Below are 16,551 nucleotides of genomic sequence, written 5' to 3'. Positions count from 1 at the left end.
CCCATCCTGCCCGCCCCCCCGCCCCAGCCCTCCGTTCCTGGGCCTCTACTGAACATGCTCAACAGAGGCCTTTTTAATTTCAGAAATTAAAAAACAAAGCAGCATCCACCTTTGTTCTTAGGGAGGCAGCTGCAGGGAGCCTGTGTTTCCTTCCTTGAAACAGTTTCTTTAAGAGCCTGAGCACCTTCTCCACTGTTTATCTGATTTATCTTTCTGGTCGGGTCGGTTTTGGTACAAACGTGGCAGACGGTACCTGGTGTGTAGGCCGAGCGTGCGTGTGCCCCTGGGCATTACACCGCAGTGTCAAGCTGTCCCTGGGGCCTGCGTGCCCGAGGTCCTTCCTGGTGTGCCAGCCGAGCCAGGGGTGCTGAACTCCCAGCTTCATTTCCGCGGGGCTCCGGGCGTGGGCTGGGGGGCTCCGCTCCTTTCCGGGGAGTGCTGGCGCAGCTTCACCGCCTGCCTCCCTCATCCTCCTGCCCTGTTCCGAGCCCCCGGCCCAGCAGGGGGGTCCAAAGCATGCGTGCATGCAGAGAGGCAGCTGTCAACAGGGTTTGCCACAGCAGAGGGCAGAGCACCGTCTGCCTGGGTGTCACCGTGCGAGCCACCTGCCCCGTTCCTGGGAGCCCGAGGGGTTGGGAAGGGGGCACGGGCACAAGATGCAGATGGTGCCCTGCTAGGAGGCTGTCACCGCCTCCAGGCCTCCGGTCGGGGTTTTAGGATTCCCAACCCCTCCCCTTCTGCTCCCTAAGGGTCTGGTGGTGACACCACCTCACTCTATGCAAATGCCTTTAACTTGTAGAAGTCTCAACCCCATGATGCTGCCCCCAGCCTGGCTGCTGTCCTGGGCATCACCCCTTCTCAGATGGGGAGACTGGTCCTTGACTTCTGAGTGACTCCCAGGTGCCTTCCTGGTGCGGGGCCATCCCCTTCCTGGTGGGTGTCTTGCCTGTGAAACACCAGCGAGTGAGACTGTGCCAGGCCCGGGGGACCTTCTGAGAGGCGAGTGGGGGGACAGGCCAGGGCATCTCCAGCAGGGTCCTCGGAGGGAGGAGGGAGTGTGGGTCCCACCATGAAGGAGGCACTGAGCAGGGTGAGGGGCCTTCGTGTGCTCCTGTTCTTTCTCTAAAACTTAGATCGTTGGGGCCGCCTCCTCTCCGAGGGGATGGACGCCACATAATCCAGAAATGTCTCTCCCTCCAGACCTTCAAGGGCTTCATTCACTTGCTCACTGAGCAGACACTGAGCTTGGGGCCCCTCAGGTCACGCAGGGCCAGGGGGCCATGGCTGGAGTTCTGGGGCAGCAGGAGGCCCCACGGGGGTTCCCATGAGCCCTCCTGGCTTCCCTGGTTCTGGCACGTCCCCGGCACCTGACATGTGCTTGCCAAATTCAAGTGCAGGTCGCTTGTGCGTGGAGCCGAGGTCCAGCAGGGGCCGCAGGACGGCCAGCAGGGCCAGTGGTCTGGGCTCTGCCACTAGCGGCCTGCCAGGCCTTGACCAGTTCTCCCAGCCTCACTGTTCCCTTGATGAAATGACAGTTGATGGCCAGTCTCTTTTTTCCCCTGGAGGGCAAGTCCCTCCTTGGACCCCAAGCTGCAGTGAGGAGGGTGTGCGGCTGCCGCTGGTTTGCAGCACCCCCAGGTGCCCCGTGTGTGGCCCCAAGCCCATCCCTGTGGCCTCAGGAGCAGCACCATTCCCCCAGCCTGTCTGCAGCCCACACAGCTCTATTTCCAGATGAGGTGGCAGAGAGGGAGCAGGAACTGGCTCAAGGTCACTCAGGGTTTGAATGCAGCAGGAACCTGGGCCTGCAGTTTGGGTCTGTGTGGCCGTTACAGAGAAAGCGTGACACTTCCCTCCTGGCCTTTCCCCGTACCCCCAGCTCCCAGGGATGGCAGGCCAGCCCTCATGAGAGCCTCTTAGAGGAACGGCCAGGGGTGAGGTGCTGGCCTGGTGTGGCGGGTCGATCCTGTTGGCAAGTGGCCCTCGCTGGTCTGGTTGGCCTTTTACTTCTCCGAGCCGTCTGCTGGCCTGGCTCACTCCCCAAAGCCCTGATTTACAGATGAGGAACTTGCTGCCTGAAGTGTGGCGGTCACTCCCCTGGGCCTGGCGAGGCTCCCAGCAGGTGCTCTGTGATTGTCCGGCTTCCCTGGAACCCGACGGGGGCCTCTCAGGAGTGGGGCTCCTGGCTTTGGGCTGGGAAGGTGCTCCCCTGCAGATCTGGCTGAAGGCTGCCTTCCTGGTGGAACATGTGGCGCCCTGTGCAGGGGGGCGGGGGTGGACACAGGGAAGAGGCCCAAGCGGGCCTCTTGCTCATCTCATGCTGGCTTTTGCTCCCCACAGGGTCAGGATAAGCGCCAGGAGCCTTACGCCGAGAACTTCGAAGACCCAGAAGCAGAGTTCTCTGGGCCTCAGACTGGGGGGACCCTCACAGATTTCTCTGCAGCCTCCTCCCCTGACCGGTCACCCCCTCCATCCTGGGATCACACTGGCAGTGAGGGCCCGGCTCCTGCCTACGTGACCAGTGGACCCTTTAAGGAAGCTGGGCTCTCAGGCCAGGCCACCTCCCCTCTGGGTACGGTCACTGGGAGGCTCTTTGGAGACCCCAGACACCCACTTTCTGCCACGGGCCTTCCACGAAGGTTCTTCCACCAGGACCAGCCCCCCGTGGGGGGCCTCACCGCAGAGGACATTGAGAAGGCCCGGCAGGCCAAGGCTCGCCCCGAGAGCAAGCCCCACAAGCAGATGGTGCGTCCTGGAGGGCCTGGTGCAGTGGGGTTGGGGTGGCCGCCGCTCCTGGTGGTGCTGGTGTCAGGCCCTCCTCTGGGGACGTTCTCCGGATGCTGTGGTCTGGCGTTTTTGGGGACACAGAGGCCCCCTTTTGGTGGACTAGGCTGCCAGGTGGAGCGGCCACCTTTGGGGGTGGAGCGGGGCTGTGGGGGGCCGCGTGAACCCCTATGGGCTGGTCCTGTCCCCGTTTGCCGATTCTGTGAGGTCTCTCTCCTTGCTCCCTCTAGCTCAGCGAGCATGCTCGGGAGCGGAAGGTGCCAGTCACACGGATCGGGCGGCTGGCCAACTTTGGAGGTAAGGTGGCTGTGTGCGCTCGTACCGCCTCACCTGCCCTGGCCAAGGGGAGCTGGGAGCGCTGTGGGGCCCGCGCGGAGGTGGGAGAGGGCGGGGGCCTGAGGGGTCCCGTGGAGGCCGTCAGCGCCTGCCTGGGCTGCTCCTGACCCTTCTCCCGGGGGGATGATCCAGTGACTGGATTCCACTCCGCCTCTGCTCACCCCCAGGGGTGAGCGTGGCCACACTTGGGGGACCGTGTCTGCGGCACCAGCCTTTTCCTCCTGCTGCTGAGCCCCGCCGCCGGGAGGGGCCGGGCGGTGAGCCGACATTCCTCTCGGGGCTGTTGAGCTCCCAGAGTGGTTTTTGCCCCTGACCGGCTCCGCAGGGACTTGTGGGCTGGACCCCCACAGGCTAGCGGGGTGTTAGTGGAGGGCTCACAAGGTGCTGGGGCCTTGAGTTGCTGTCAGAAAGTCTGTGTGGTTGGGAGCTCTGTCTGTCCTTTTCATTGGAACTTTTGAGTAATTCTGTGTCCAGTACACCTGTGCTGAGTCGAAAGGTAATTTTGGAGTGAAGCCACTCGTACCTGCTTTTATGACCTCATGTTGTCCTTTTCCACTCCCGAGCAAGATGCAGGTCACTGTGTGTGTTTGAGCCATGACCTGCTTGCCTCGCGTTTTGCTCGCGTGGGCTTCTAAGTGTCCCTCCGGTGTACCGGCCGTCATGCACGCTGTGCTCTGCAGCCTCTTCTCCCAGAGATGACATCCTGCTCCTTGTTTGGAGTTGGCTCTGTGCCCCCCCCCCCCCCACCGGAGCCTGGCCCTTGGAGCTGGACCCATGTGTGGGCTCTGACACCGAGTGACAGCTGCCGGGCTTCCCGATGTGCAGAGCCCACTATGTTCATTGGATGGAACTTTCTTGAAGCTTTTGTTCTATCATTGCTGTCTTCAGATTTGGCATCTGCGGCTACTTAGCTGTTCCCGAGTCTGGCTTAAAGTACCTCCCTCTGCATTTTAGGACATAGTTATGGCTTTATTTCATTTTGTGGGCTTGCATTCAACCAGTGCCTCACAGAACATTGTAACTGCCTGGGACGCCACTCCCGGCACGAGTTTGAGAATCTGAGCTCTGGCGGCCTCCGGCGGTCCTTACTCGGCAGGAGCCTGGGCACGTCCCCACTTCTCACAGAGGCTGCTGGGTGGGTGCGTTGATTACTGAAGTGTTGCGTGGAGGCCCTCTCCTCTCCTCGATGAGTTTGAGGCAGGAGCCGTCCCCTCTCGCTCTGTGGTCTCTCTCTCTCTCCAGCCCGCTTCCCGCTGCTCCAGAGGGGGCTCAGCACAGAGGCTTCGCTTGACCCACGGGTTTGGAGTGGAGTAATCCTCTCGGGGTGGGGGCGAGGCTAGTAGAGGGTCTGTTTGGGAAGAGTGGTCAGAAGGAAGGTTGTGGTGGTAAACTGAATTTGACGGAATGCCGGGAATTCCCGGGGAGAGGGGCAGGAACCAGCCCCTCATGGCTGGGGTCGAGGCGGATGAGCAGAGTGGGAGGGGTTATGGGGGAAGGTGTGTGGGGTGCAGGGCTCCCTGCGGGTCAGACGCTGCCTGGTCTGGGGTCAGGGTGAGCAGGTGCTCTGTGCCCTTAGAAGCCTCCGGAGCCCCTGCTCACAGCCGCCCGGGGCCTGGAGCCTGGAGCCATCCTCAGGGCGCGCGCTAGAGGTTCGCCCAGGGCTTGGCAGCTGCTGTGTCGGGCTCTGAAAGGGGAAGGTCTTGGCAGGGAGCAGCCGGGTCTGGGAAGAATGTGCTGTTCTGGCTCCAGATGGGAGTTCTGGGCCTTCAACCTCATCCTGAAATTGTCACGCTGTGCGCTACGGCCCTTCAGCCCGTGTGAAATCAACTTGGTGGGTCAGGACCGGCACTTAAGAAACAAATGGAGTAGAATTGAATAGAAGATCAGAATTGATATCATAGATTCTGAGAATCTTAGAATCTATGGTAGAAAACGGTAAAAACCGTTTTTTTTTTTTTTTTCTCCAGAGCTACAAACATCCTGCTTATGTGTGTTGTTCGCTGTATTGTGAAGGGTGTGGTTTACCGGTGGGTCGTTGTCTAAACAGAGTGAGGTAACACTCCGGCTTTGTTCTTCTAGGATACACTTCTGACCTTTCTTCCCCTCATGGGGGTGCAGTGTGGACTGACAGGTGTAGGGATTTTTTGCAGGGTCGCATGAAGGAAAGGGATTACTCCAGACCGCCTGGGAGGCAGGCTCGCCCTCGAGAAGGTTAGCGGTGGGTGTTCAGCTGGTGGACGTGGAGGGGGTGGGAGTCCCGGGTCCGCTTTGGCTCGGGAGGCCTTATGACTGAGATGTTGTGAGCAGGGCGGTCTGTGGATATTAGGTCCTATTAAGGAGTGATATGAAAGATGGGATCAGAGTCTGGGTTTGGGGTCAGAACTTGGCTTCAGGTCATCAGAGTAGTGGGTTATAATTCCAGCCCGGCTTCCTTGTGATCTTGGGCCCTACTTAGGTTTTCTCTTCTTTAAAATAGGGGCTTCTTTTTTTCTTTTTTCTTTTTTTTTTTTTTTCTAGAACCAATACATTTTTATTTATTCCTTGTACTTTCCCAGGGTAAAGAGAGAAGGGAAAAGGGTCAGCGTATGTGTTACAAACACTAGCAAGTGGGAAAGGAGGTACCCAGCACAGCAGAATCAACCACCCAGTAAACCCTGCTTGGAGGAGGAGTCACTCAAGCCCACGGGGACTCAGTGTCCTGCAGCTCAGAAAGGGGGGGATCGGGGAAAGAGCAGAGTTACAGGCTTTCCTCGCTCCCCTCCACCTGCCCTGTAAATTCAAGATTGCGCACACACAGGTGTGGTTTCTGGTGGTTCGCACGGAGCTGCATTCGTCCGTCTCCTGTTAAACGATCTTGTGGCCACTTTGACACGTTTCTTGCACCTGCGTGGAAATTCCTGAGTGACGTGGATGTACATTCATCTTCCCAGTCTCAGTCCCCCAGCCCTACTTTGTATGTGGAAGGCCCGCCGCCCCGCCCCCCGTTGCTTCTGCTTCTCTCTCCCCTAAGATTAGAGATTAAAGTAGGTTTGATCCATCCCAGTACAAGTGTGTTAGTACGAATCACAGCAAGGAATGGTCTTGACACAGGAGATTAGGAACAGAGGTTGGAGTGTTCTTAGCTGCTTCAGGATTTAAGTGTGTGTATGTGTGGGGGGGGGCTTTTTTGGGGGAGGGGGAATAGGAGAGGGGATGGGAGTCAAGTGTTTAGGACAGAAGATCTGGCCGGAAATAGGGGAGGGGAACCCAAGAGAAAGGGTGCTTCAGGACCCCCACACTTCTAGAGGAGTCACCGAGCTGTGGTCCACGTTCTTTTCCTGGTGCAGAACCTTTTGTCAAAGATGCTCTGGCTATTTTTCTCAATACAAAAAAGTTTATAAACAATAAAACCCCAAAAGAATATGGAGAAGACCAACACATATTCATGAAGTCCTACAAAGCCCCAACGAATACGATCACCGGAGCGGGCAGCGATTTGGGGGAGACAACCCGGGATCAGACGCACGTCACCCGAGGCGCTCTGTTGGGTTTGCCCCCTTCCAGCACAGTTAGGTAGGTTTGTAGGGCTCTCCTGGCATGTGAACGGAACCTCCTTTTCTCCTTTAGCCCCCATGACACTCCTCACTGCCACAGCAGGGCAGGACACTGGCTCTGGGCACCACAGAGAAGCCATGGCGTATGGTCTCTAGAAGCCAATGAGAAAAGCCCAGAATTTACAAAGGTTAAGACACGTTGCCTTTGCCTCAGACACCCATCCCTGGGCAGCGCAAGATGGGTCCAGAGGTATTGTTCTGAAACCTGTCCTTACCCCTCATTTTTATTTATTTTTTTATTTTATTTTATTTTTTGTTATGTTAATCACCATACATTACATCATTAGTTTTTGATGTAGTGTTTCATGATTCATTGTTTGTGTATAACACCCAGTGCTCCACGCAGGACGTGCCCTCCTTAATACCCATCACCAGGCTAACCCATCCCCCCACCCCCCTCCCCTCTAGAACCCTCAGTTTGTGTTTCAGAGTCCACTGACCCCTGCATTTTTTAAAAAATGCACGCACGCACCTGTTGTGCAAGGTGGGCCCAGCCCAGTCTCGAGATGGATGGATCTGGTAGGAGAAGGGAGCCCCGGGCACTGGGATCAGAAGTCCGGAGCGGGAATCCTCTGTTACACATAGAAACGACCCCCAGCCAGTCCTGGCTTCCCATCTGCCCCTTTCCCCGAGTGCAGCCTCGCCTCGCCTTCCTGCATCACCTGTTCTGCTTAGAACACTCTTCCGTCTTCCAAGAGAAGGAGATCAAGTCCTGGGGCAACCCAGTTCACACCTCGTCTCCCACAGAACATGGCAGGTGGTGGGCTTTTAAGAGCTGGCTTTTCGGCCCGAGTGTCCTCTGATAGGCAAAAATGAGGTGGTTGCTTAGAGTCTGCCCTCCACATAGTTGTCCTCCCTGGTGATAAAGCAAGTATTCTGGGACCAACTGGAGCCGCCCACTAGCTCGATCAAGCCCCTGAGAACACCATGCAGGAAGGAGAGCCTTAAGATTAAAATATGCAAAACCACAAAACCGGAATATATTATGGAAAAAAAGTTAAAATGCACAAGATACGTCACTTGCACATAGTGCTGTTGGCCGCCTGGCAAGAGTGGGGCCCAGGTGCGGTGGTCCAAGGGAGCAGAATGGGGGGAGGCCTGCAGTTGTTCCCCCAACACCCCCTCTGCTGCAGCAGCCCCTGGCTTGGGACACTTCTCGGTGGGTTAGGAGATGAGGAAAAACCCTGCCTCAGCCCTGGGAGACTCCCTCCCACACGATGGAGTGGCTCATGGTTTGGGCCCCGTGCGCACACTGAACCACTTTCAGGGGTCTCTCTCTCACCACCGCCTGCAAGTGGCTGGGTTGACCCAGAGCCCAGGGTTGTCGGCTGAGCCTGTGGCCCCTGGTTGGGCGGCCCTGGACAAGAGGGATTTTGCATTGGCTTTGGTGAGGATATTTTGACCTGTGGCTTAATAACGTCTTTCGTCTGCGTTGGGGAATTCTGGTCATTTCTTCCAGTGCTGCTCCTGTACCCTGTTCTCTCCCACGACACATGTTAGGTGTGTCACATGTCCACGGTCCTCTGCGTGTTTCTTGTGTCCTTGTCTGTATTTTCTGTCCGTTTTCCACTTCGTGCTTCAGAGGCGTCGTCTCCCCACGTCCTGTGTGTCTGGAACATGAGGGAGGACTGGAGGATGACCGAAAGGAGACCTTAGCGGATCAGGCCTGCTGCAGAGGAGGCTGATCTCCGAAGGAGCCGATCGCTGCCGCTCGTTCATTGTTGTGGCAGCCGGGCCTCCACCAGGAACCTTACAGTCCTGCCAGGGAGGCAGGAGCGAGGGGGTGCCGAGGGCACCAGGGCGGGAGGACACCGGCTGTGCAGAAGCAGGAAGAAGGAGGGCGACGGGTGGAATGGCTTGCGAAATCTGGTCTAGGGGACAGATGTGACAAGACTGGGCCAGGAGTGACGAGTAGAGCAAACGGACCCTTGGGAACCCTTGTATTTTTAAGAAGGTGAAAAGTTAAGGGACCCTCATTCCCAGAAAAATGCTTTGCTTTAAGAAAATAGTTCACACGGGGCGCCCGGCCGGCTCAGAGGAGTGTCAACTCGATCTCGGGGTCATGGGTTTGAGCCCTGTGTTGGGTGTGGAGCCTGTTTCAAACAAACAAACAAACAAACTTGTGGAAGGGGGAGGGGCGCTGTGGGACTCTTGTCACCCTCCGTCCACTTCAGTTATGATGTGACGCCACTTGTCCACGCGTGTTTCTGCTCCTCCAGGAGGTGCTCTACAAGGGGCGCATGAGTCTGCTTTGCCCCCCGAGGAGCTCTGTGAGGGAAGCCAGGGCAGATACGGTGATGTCCGATTCAGGTGACAAGTAGTGCCTCAGTGGCCTGTTCCCCACGGCCGTGTGCTTGCTTGTGACCGCGCAGGGCCCTGAGCGGAGTCCGAGACTGCAGCAGGGCTCCTTGCTGGGTGTGGGCGAGGGGGCGGCTGACGGCCTGGGGGCACGCAGTCCAGGGAGCTTGGCGCCCCTCTTTCCTGCTCCCCGTGCTGTCTCCTGAGGCCAGGATTCAGGAAGTTTGCTGCAAAGGCAGCGTCCTTGCCCCCCACCCCGTTGTGTGTCCTCTGGCTTAGAAGATGCGTTACGACAGCGAGGGCCCAGAACGGGGCCTGACACACAGTGTGTTGTCCGTAGAAATCCCCGGGGCTGTGGCACAGAAACCCCCGTGAGTCTTGCTCTGTAAACAGCCCAGGGTTTCTGGCGGGTACAGCTACTTCCCACCCGGGGCACCTTTCACCAAGCCTCCTTCCTGACGGCGCTGTTTGTTGGAAGGTGTTTTGTTTTTCCTTTTCTCGGCCTCTGCTGTCGGTCTGGGCCGAAGCCCAGGGTGCTCCAGGGTGGCCTTGTTGGGCTCCGATGACCTCCAGGGGGACTGCAGGGAGGAGGGGCCGAGCTGGGGGCCTGGGAAGCTGGCCCAGGGCTCTCCTGTCTCTGGGGAGAACCCTGCTGCTTCCCCTCCATTTCTTGACTGCAAAAGCTCTGTTCTTGAGAGAAAGGCTAGCAGCCTTCGTGGCAGGGGCCAGCACCTCCTCGCAGTCCAGGACAGAGGCCAGGCTGCTGACGGCCGCCCCGGGGCCACAGAGCTGGCTCTGTGGACGGTTGCTCGTCTGGCAGGACTTGCTGGCCGGCCATGTGGGCCGAGTTGATGGTGGATCCCAGTGCCCTGAGCACTGGGAGGACTGAGGTGGGGCCGAAGAAAATGGGTCACACGTGGAGTGAGCAAGTGGGGCTCCAGGCATCCCCACCAGGCCTCGGGGAGTCTGAGCGGAGGCCTCCGATACCGCCCGGTTCTGGGAGAGGAAGAGCCTGGCTGGGCCTTGTGCTTTCCACTCAACAAGGCTCTGAGAATGGCTGGAAGCTCGCTGGGTGGGGGAGGAGGGCTGGTTTAGTCTTGGTTCACTGGAGTGGGAGCTCCTGAGGTCAAGGTCAGGGCAGCCGGGCTGGCCACAGTGGGGAGCCCAACGGCTGCCGCACCTCCAGCTCCCTGGGAGCTCACAGGCCACCGAAGGAGCCTAAGGCGGTCTTTGTGGAACGTTCTTTTGGTGATCTAATGACAGGTCCTTGCCCTTGGAGAGCTTTGGCCTTGCCCGGCAGCCTAGAAATGGCCAGGGAAGGGTGTGACAGAACTTCTGAGGGGGACGACGGGCAGGGGAGCTGGGGGGCCACCTCTGCTCGCAGTGGCCAGGCTTGTTAACCCGAAGCTTGTCTTTGGACTTGATGCAGGCAGATGCATAGAGACCTTGATGAGGGTCATTGTAGTTTGAAGGTTAACCTTGCTTGTTATCACTTACTTTGCAAAGGCAGATACCGTGCTGGGTGGGGCGGGGTGGGCAGGCAGCAGGGAGTTAATGTTTAATTGGCGCGGCTGCTCTCCGCTGGTCTCAGCTCCGTGCCCAGTGCCTTCTGGAGCTGGTCAGAGCTAAAAGGGGCCTGGACCCCAAATGACCTTGGTGGGCCTGAGGGCCCTTTCAGGTGCCTGGCTTCTTCCGGTGGCTTCCAGAGCTCGGCTCATCCTGCCCTGCGCTGCTTGTATGCGTGAGCGCTTGGAGCATCGCTGGGCCAAACCAGGCCGTGCTCAGTGCGTACACGCTGGATTTTGAAGATTCCGTACAAAACCAAAACAAAACCGTGAAATGCCTCTGATGATTTTTACACACAAGAGGACTTAGTAATATTTTGGATGTGTTAGGTTAAATAAAATACACGATGCGCATTCACTTCGCATGCTTCTTTTTGCCCTTTTTTTTTTTTTTTTTTTTTTTTTACTGTGGCTACTAGAAAACTTACCCTTCTGCACGTGGCTGGCCTGGTGCTTTCTCTGGGCTGTCACCACATTGAATGGGAGCAGTGATGGTCTGCAGCGAGCGCCGGAGCGCTGCCTGGCTCCACTGGGAGCTCGTGCTCTCAGTTGGCCGCTGAGGCCTCACGGTGACCTATGGGGCTGGTGACGCGCGCGCTGCACCCTTGCCTGATGGCAGCTAAGATACATTGCAAAAGCACGTTGTAAGCTTGGGTTACCTTCTTTGGGTTTTTAAAATTATTGTTCTATTATTTGTTGGCTATTATTTTTTGCTAAATAAAATTTTCAATAAATTCAATAGTATTTTTCCATAACAGTAACACATAATCATTGTGCAAAACTGGGAAAATACAGAAGCACATGCTGGTTTCCTCGCCTGTTAAACAGTGTGCCAGGGGGCGCTCACGCCTCTGGGCGTGGGGGCTGCTGCGCCACCCGCCTCCCAGCCCCACGGGCCTTGGCATCTTTGGCATCTTCTGTGGGCCCCTGCTGTCCCTTCTGCTGTGGCCGGTGCGCTCACACACGTGTCCTCCACTCTCTGCTAACGGGTGCCCCCACACCAGCGAGAATCGTGCCTGAAGTAGAGGCAGTAGGTCCTGACCGGGCCCCTGGGCTTTCTGTGTGGCCTCAGTGGCACCTGCTGTGCTCTGTGGGCCTCTCCTGGACAGCTGGGATCGGGCATTTCTGGCCTCTGGACAAAAGAGATATTGATGAACTTTGATTTTGAAGATTGTGAAACAGTTTTTAGATGAGAAATTGTCTGCCGCCCCCGTTGTCCTCAGACCACTGTCCGCACCCTCCAGGCCCTGGTGGGCGGTGAGTCTCCATGGCTTGGACCCGGGACACTGACCTCTGCCTTCACAGACTATTCTGACTCCCACCAGTGACTCCTTTCTGTCACTGTACTGTACGTTCTAGGGGGTGCCCCATGGGGTCAGGATGTCCTCGGCCCATGGACCGTTGCTGCTCCGTGTTCTGTTTGTGCAGGGAAACCGTGTCCCACGCATGCGCATTCTTAGGGCCTTTGCGTGCCCTGCGAGCAAGGGGGCTGGGGGTGGGGTAAGCTTTTCCACGGATGGCGCCACACCTCTGAAAACAGCACGTGTGTCCCTCATCTCTCTCTTCCCCCTTCTTAGGACGTCTGGACTGTCAGCAACGGTCCCTGGGGAGCTGCGGCGGGTGACCTTGTGAGCTGCTCTGGGCCTCACGGATGGAGGGCGGTGGGTAGTCCCCACACCAGCACCCAGCACTCCTTCTCCTCCTTTCAGGTCTGGCCGTGGGTCTAGGCTTTGGGGCACTGGCTGAGGTAGCCAAGAAGAGCCTCCGCCCAGATGACCCTTCAGGTGAGCTGGGCCCTGGGAGGTGGGCCGCTTGGCCCCCAGCCCCTCCATGTTCCTGAAGTGTGGGCCTCCAGGGGCCGTCTCCTGTCCTGTGTTCCATATAAATGGTGCCCCGGAGTCATCTGTGGCCCGAAGGCTGCTCTAGCTGGCCCGCCCAGCCCTTCCCGGCTCCTCCGGTGGCTGGCACACCTGCCCGCTTCTGATTCACTTTTGGCCCTGCGTCTGGCTTGCTCTGCGGGGCTGTTGCGGCCCAGGGCTCCCCACGGAGTGGCGGCTGAGGGGTGTCCGTGCTGCTGGACCAGACCCCTTAGGGCCCTTGGTACCCCTGCCTCCGACACCTGCCCTCTGTCTCTGAGGTGAGCACCATGACTCCTCTGTGCTCTGCCTCCCAGGGGCCGTGAGGTCAGGTCACAACCGTCAGCCCTCCCTAGTCCTGGTGGCCAGGTCAGGGTGGGACCATGGAGAAAGTTCGGCAGACTGGCTGCTCTGAATTTTGTGGTGCTCATGATGCCGTGACGTTGGGTCAGGGGGCAGCTCGGGGTGTAGGGGGCTTTCCCTTCCCTGGAGTCCCGAGAATGGTGCTGGGAGAGCCCTCTGCTCGGTGGATTTCTCCAAATGTATTTGAAGATCTGGGCTGGGTGCCCCCCAGCCCATTCAGGGAACATCATCTCTTTTCTGGGGGGGTTCCCCAGGGAAACCCCACTGTGCTATTGCACTGTGACCCCTGAAGCCCCAGCTGGGGGCCCTGAGGGGAGCCTGCCATACACCTGGATGACCCCTCTTCACCTGCAAGACCCTCCTGTGGGGACGAGGGGCCTCATGGAGAAAGGCCAGTGGCGTGTCCCCACAGGCCAGAGAACAGGGTGCCCAGGGCACATCGAGTGTCCTTGGAAGGGGCTGGAGGACAGAGAGGGTTTAGCGAGGGTATTTTTAGTGTTGGTGCTGAGACACTTTGGGAAACGAAGCCTGGCTTTCTCTGGAATGAGAAGCCAATGTTCTCCGCACCCCCCCACTCTGCCCCCGGAAACTGGCTGCTCCTGGGGCACCTCGGCCAAGCAGAGAAGAGGCAGGACTGGCTCCAAGGTTACAGGTGGTGACCTTCAGCAGGGAAGTGGTGACCCTGGCTGGGGGTCAAGGGGCCTAGGGACCATGGCCTGAGAGCCAGGGTTGGGGGGCCTGGGCAGCCCCGAGGCTACATTCCAGCTCTGAGTGGGCTCTGGCACCCATGGCCTGGAGGATGCTGACCAGCCCAGCCCGCTCGGCCCCAGCAGAGCCTCTCCTGAGTGGGAGGCCTGCCCACCATGGCCCAGCTCCCCCAGGCAGGTCTCAGAACTGGCCATGCCCAGACAGGAGCATGTACCTCTGGGCTGTGGGGAGGGGCTGCCTGGAATGCCTGAGAGGGCCGGGTCCCCAAATCTCAGGAGTGCTGTAGGCAACCCAGGGCTGTGGGGTGGGGGGGATCGCAGGTCTGCCTCCTCAGCCTCCCTCCTCCTCCCTGCCTTTCCACTGAGGCCCAGGGTTTGGGGGGGGGGCAGTGCACAGAGGGGCCCCTGTTCTCTCAGCTCTGGCTCAGGGCAAGGGGGTGATGTGGGGCCCCTTCTCGGCCCAGCTCCCGGGGCAGGTCCGGCCTCACGCAGCTGCCCTTGGGGGGCAGACGATCCGCGGTTGCTCTCGGGGGCTTCTTGTCTGCAAACTGAATGTCCCTGGGGCTTAGTCCCCATGTCCCCCCCCCCACCCCCCATCTGTCAGAGGCCAGGCTGGACGCAGCCCCTGGGGCGGAGTTCCTTCCTGGAGGACGCGGCTCCCCCACTCCGAGTGCTGAGGACAGTGCCAGGCACCGTGGGGACAGCTGTGGGCAGAGATCTAACCAGGCTCACAGGACGGAGTGCAGGGAAAGCAGTGGGTGTCCCAGGGCTGGAAGAGCTGGGGGGAGGGGGTTCCCGACCAGGGTGGACTTGTTACTGGGGCTGGCCTGTGCTGGGGTTGAGGTGAGGGGGCAGACGCCACAGCGGGTCCTGACGTCCTTGTGGCCACGCGGTAGCAGCCCCCCCCCCACATCCTCACCCTGCAGCCTACCACCCCTGGTCGTATTGGACAAAGGTCATCTGCACCCATGAGGTTACTGTACTGTGGGGGCCTCCGTGGGCAGACGGGGAGGCAGACAGCAGCCGGCTGAGTGCTGTCCTTGACCCTGTGCTCTCCTCCCCGGAGAACGGCCCCCTCCTGTGCCAGCTTGCCTTGTAGTGACCTCAGGGGTACAGGTGACCTTTGTCCTGTATGTGGGTGGGAGGGACAGTGACAGCGTCCTCACGTGGGTCCCTCCAGGTCCCTCCCTCCTGGTGCCTGCCCCTTACGTGCTGCTATGGCCTTCTGTGCTGTCCCCATTAGGCCCCAGGGAAGGATACGGAGGGAGGGGCTCCGCGTGTGTAAATGTGTGTGCGTGCATGTGTTGGGGGGCTGCTGGAGTCAGGCCTGGGAGGTCTGGGTGGTCCTGAAGGACGTTCCACAGCACCGGGCAGGTGAGTATGCGGCATGGAGTGTAAGTTGCATTGCTGGTTTTAGGGGCGCTCAGGAGGCTGGAGCCAGTGTGAGGGCTCCTGTTTCTTCACGCTGCACTTGAAAATCCCCCATACCCCTAAGTTCTGTATTGTCCCTGTTTTTATGAGGCTGGAGCCTGGAGGTGATGGGCTGGGGTGCACTCAGGCTCCCTGGTGCCCCGGGCCGAGTGATGAGACAAGCTGTGGTGACCCCACGGGCGCCCATGTGGCCGGGTCGGGTGAGGCCTGCAGACACCCGGGAGGCAACGGGCGGGCACGTGCTGACCTGGCTCCTGCCCGCAGGGAAGAAGGCCGTGCTGGATTCCAGCCCCTTCCTGTCAGAGGCGAATGCGGAGCGCATCGTGCGAACGCTGTGCAAGGTGCGCGGGGCAGCGCTCAAGCTGGGCCAGATGCTCAGCATCCAGGGTGAGTGCATGTTGGGGGCTGGAGCCGTGGGGGCCCCACTCCGGAGGGGACTCGGGGGATGTTCCCCCACCACTGACCCCTCTTGCTTAAGTTCTGGCTCTTGAGCAGCCAGGATGTTTAAAAACATCTTAAGTAGGAGCCCGTGGTGGCTTTTCTTGCTTCGTTGTGGGTGTTTTGGCATCTCTGGAGGTGATCCTAACCTCTCCCAAGTTGGCGAGAGTCCTGCTGCTGCCAGCGCCCCCTACTGCCACGTGTGGGGGCCGGAGGGTGCGGGGGGGGGGGGTGCCGTGGGGGTGGGGAGGTTTGAAGACGAGTCCCCTCCTGGGCGCGCAGCTGGGCTCACGGAGGGCGTAGGATGGAGTTAATCCCCGGGGCAGGCGGGGTGCGTCTGCAGTCCTTTCATGAGCCAGCCCCAAGTGCAGGACCCCTGTGTGGTGACTCCTCGCAAGGACAGTGTCAGAGATGTGTGCCGGGCTCTGCACGGGAGGAGCGTTCTTGAAGCATCCTCCGTGGCCTGAACACACAGCCCCGAGCGAGCAGCAGGTGGCTGAGGCGGCGGCTCTCGGGATTTGTGTGCAGGACGTCACGCTCCTGCCCTTGGTGCGTGGCAGAGCATTTCAGAATGCTGACAACCGCGGGAAACCACCATGTGAGGAAAGCCGGCCGCAGTGGCCTTGTGAGGGGCCGCCATGCTCCAAAGAGAGGCATCAGGAATAGCGTCAGAAGGGGAAAAACTGTTCTCTGTAGGTGATCAGGTTCTGGGTGTTTCTGAGCTCTTACTCCACTTCTGAAATTTGCTGCTTTTATAATCCCAAAAAGCTTTGCTTATTATTTCTAAGAAATCCACCTTCTCAAGTCACTGGTGAGTTAGCAAGCCACAGCACCTGCTGCCCCATGCCGGGGCCCTTGGGCTGCACGGACGCCCCCTGCACCCCGGGGGAGGCTGTCTCCGGCCTCTGTTGTTGGCTGTGTTGCCCCGGGAGTGCGCACAGCCCAGCCCAGGGCCCTCTGTCCTCGCTGGAGCCTTCGTACACAGCCTGGGGGCCGTGGAAGGGGCTGCTCTGCTCCTGACCCATGCGCCTGCCTTCTGAGGGGTAGCCCTCTGCTGACTTCTGGTACCTTCCAGATGATGCTTTCATCAACCCGCACCTGGCCAAGATATTCGAGCGGGTGAGGCAGAGCGCGGACTTCATGCCGCTGAAGCAGATGATGGTGAGCGGACAGGGCCTGGGGG

At 59.2% G+C, this 16,551-nt stretch overlaps 1 protein-coding gene across 3 annotated transcripts in view; it reads left to right on the top strand.

The window, feature by feature from the left end:
- The window catches only part of COQ8A (coenzyme Q8A), a 39,263-nt gene that overhangs the window by 19,041 nt on the left and 3,671 nt on the right, over window positions 1-16,551 (top strand). For all 3 annotated transcript variants that reach the window (XM_028111683.2, XM_028111684.2, XM_028111682.2), the window contains exons 3-7: window positions 2,338-2,742; window positions 3,012-3,078; window positions 12,283-12,357; window positions 15,195-15,317; window positions 16,444-16,529. In XM_028111683.2, the coding sequence (XP_027967484.1) occupies window positions 2,338-2,742; window positions 3,012-3,078; window positions 12,283-12,357; window positions 15,195-15,317; window positions 16,444-16,529 (756 nt within the window). The remainder of the gene's footprint in view (window positions 1-2,337; window positions 2,743-3,011; window positions 3,079-12,282; window positions 12,358-15,194; window positions 15,318-16,443; window positions 16,530-16,551) is intronic.

This window comes from Eumetopias jubatus, unplaced genomic scaffold (assembly GCF_037043125.1).
Source record: "Eumetopias jubatus isolate StellerSeaLion01/CBP00866 unplaced genomic scaffold, mEumJub1_p1.0 scaffold_12, whole genome shotgun sequence".
Lineage (NCBI taxonomy): Eukaryota > Metazoa > Chordata > Mammalia > Carnivora > Otariidae > Eumetopias > Eumetopias jubatus.
Note: the sequence above shows the minus strand (reverse complement) of the source record. Positions and strands in the feature narration are given on the sequence as shown.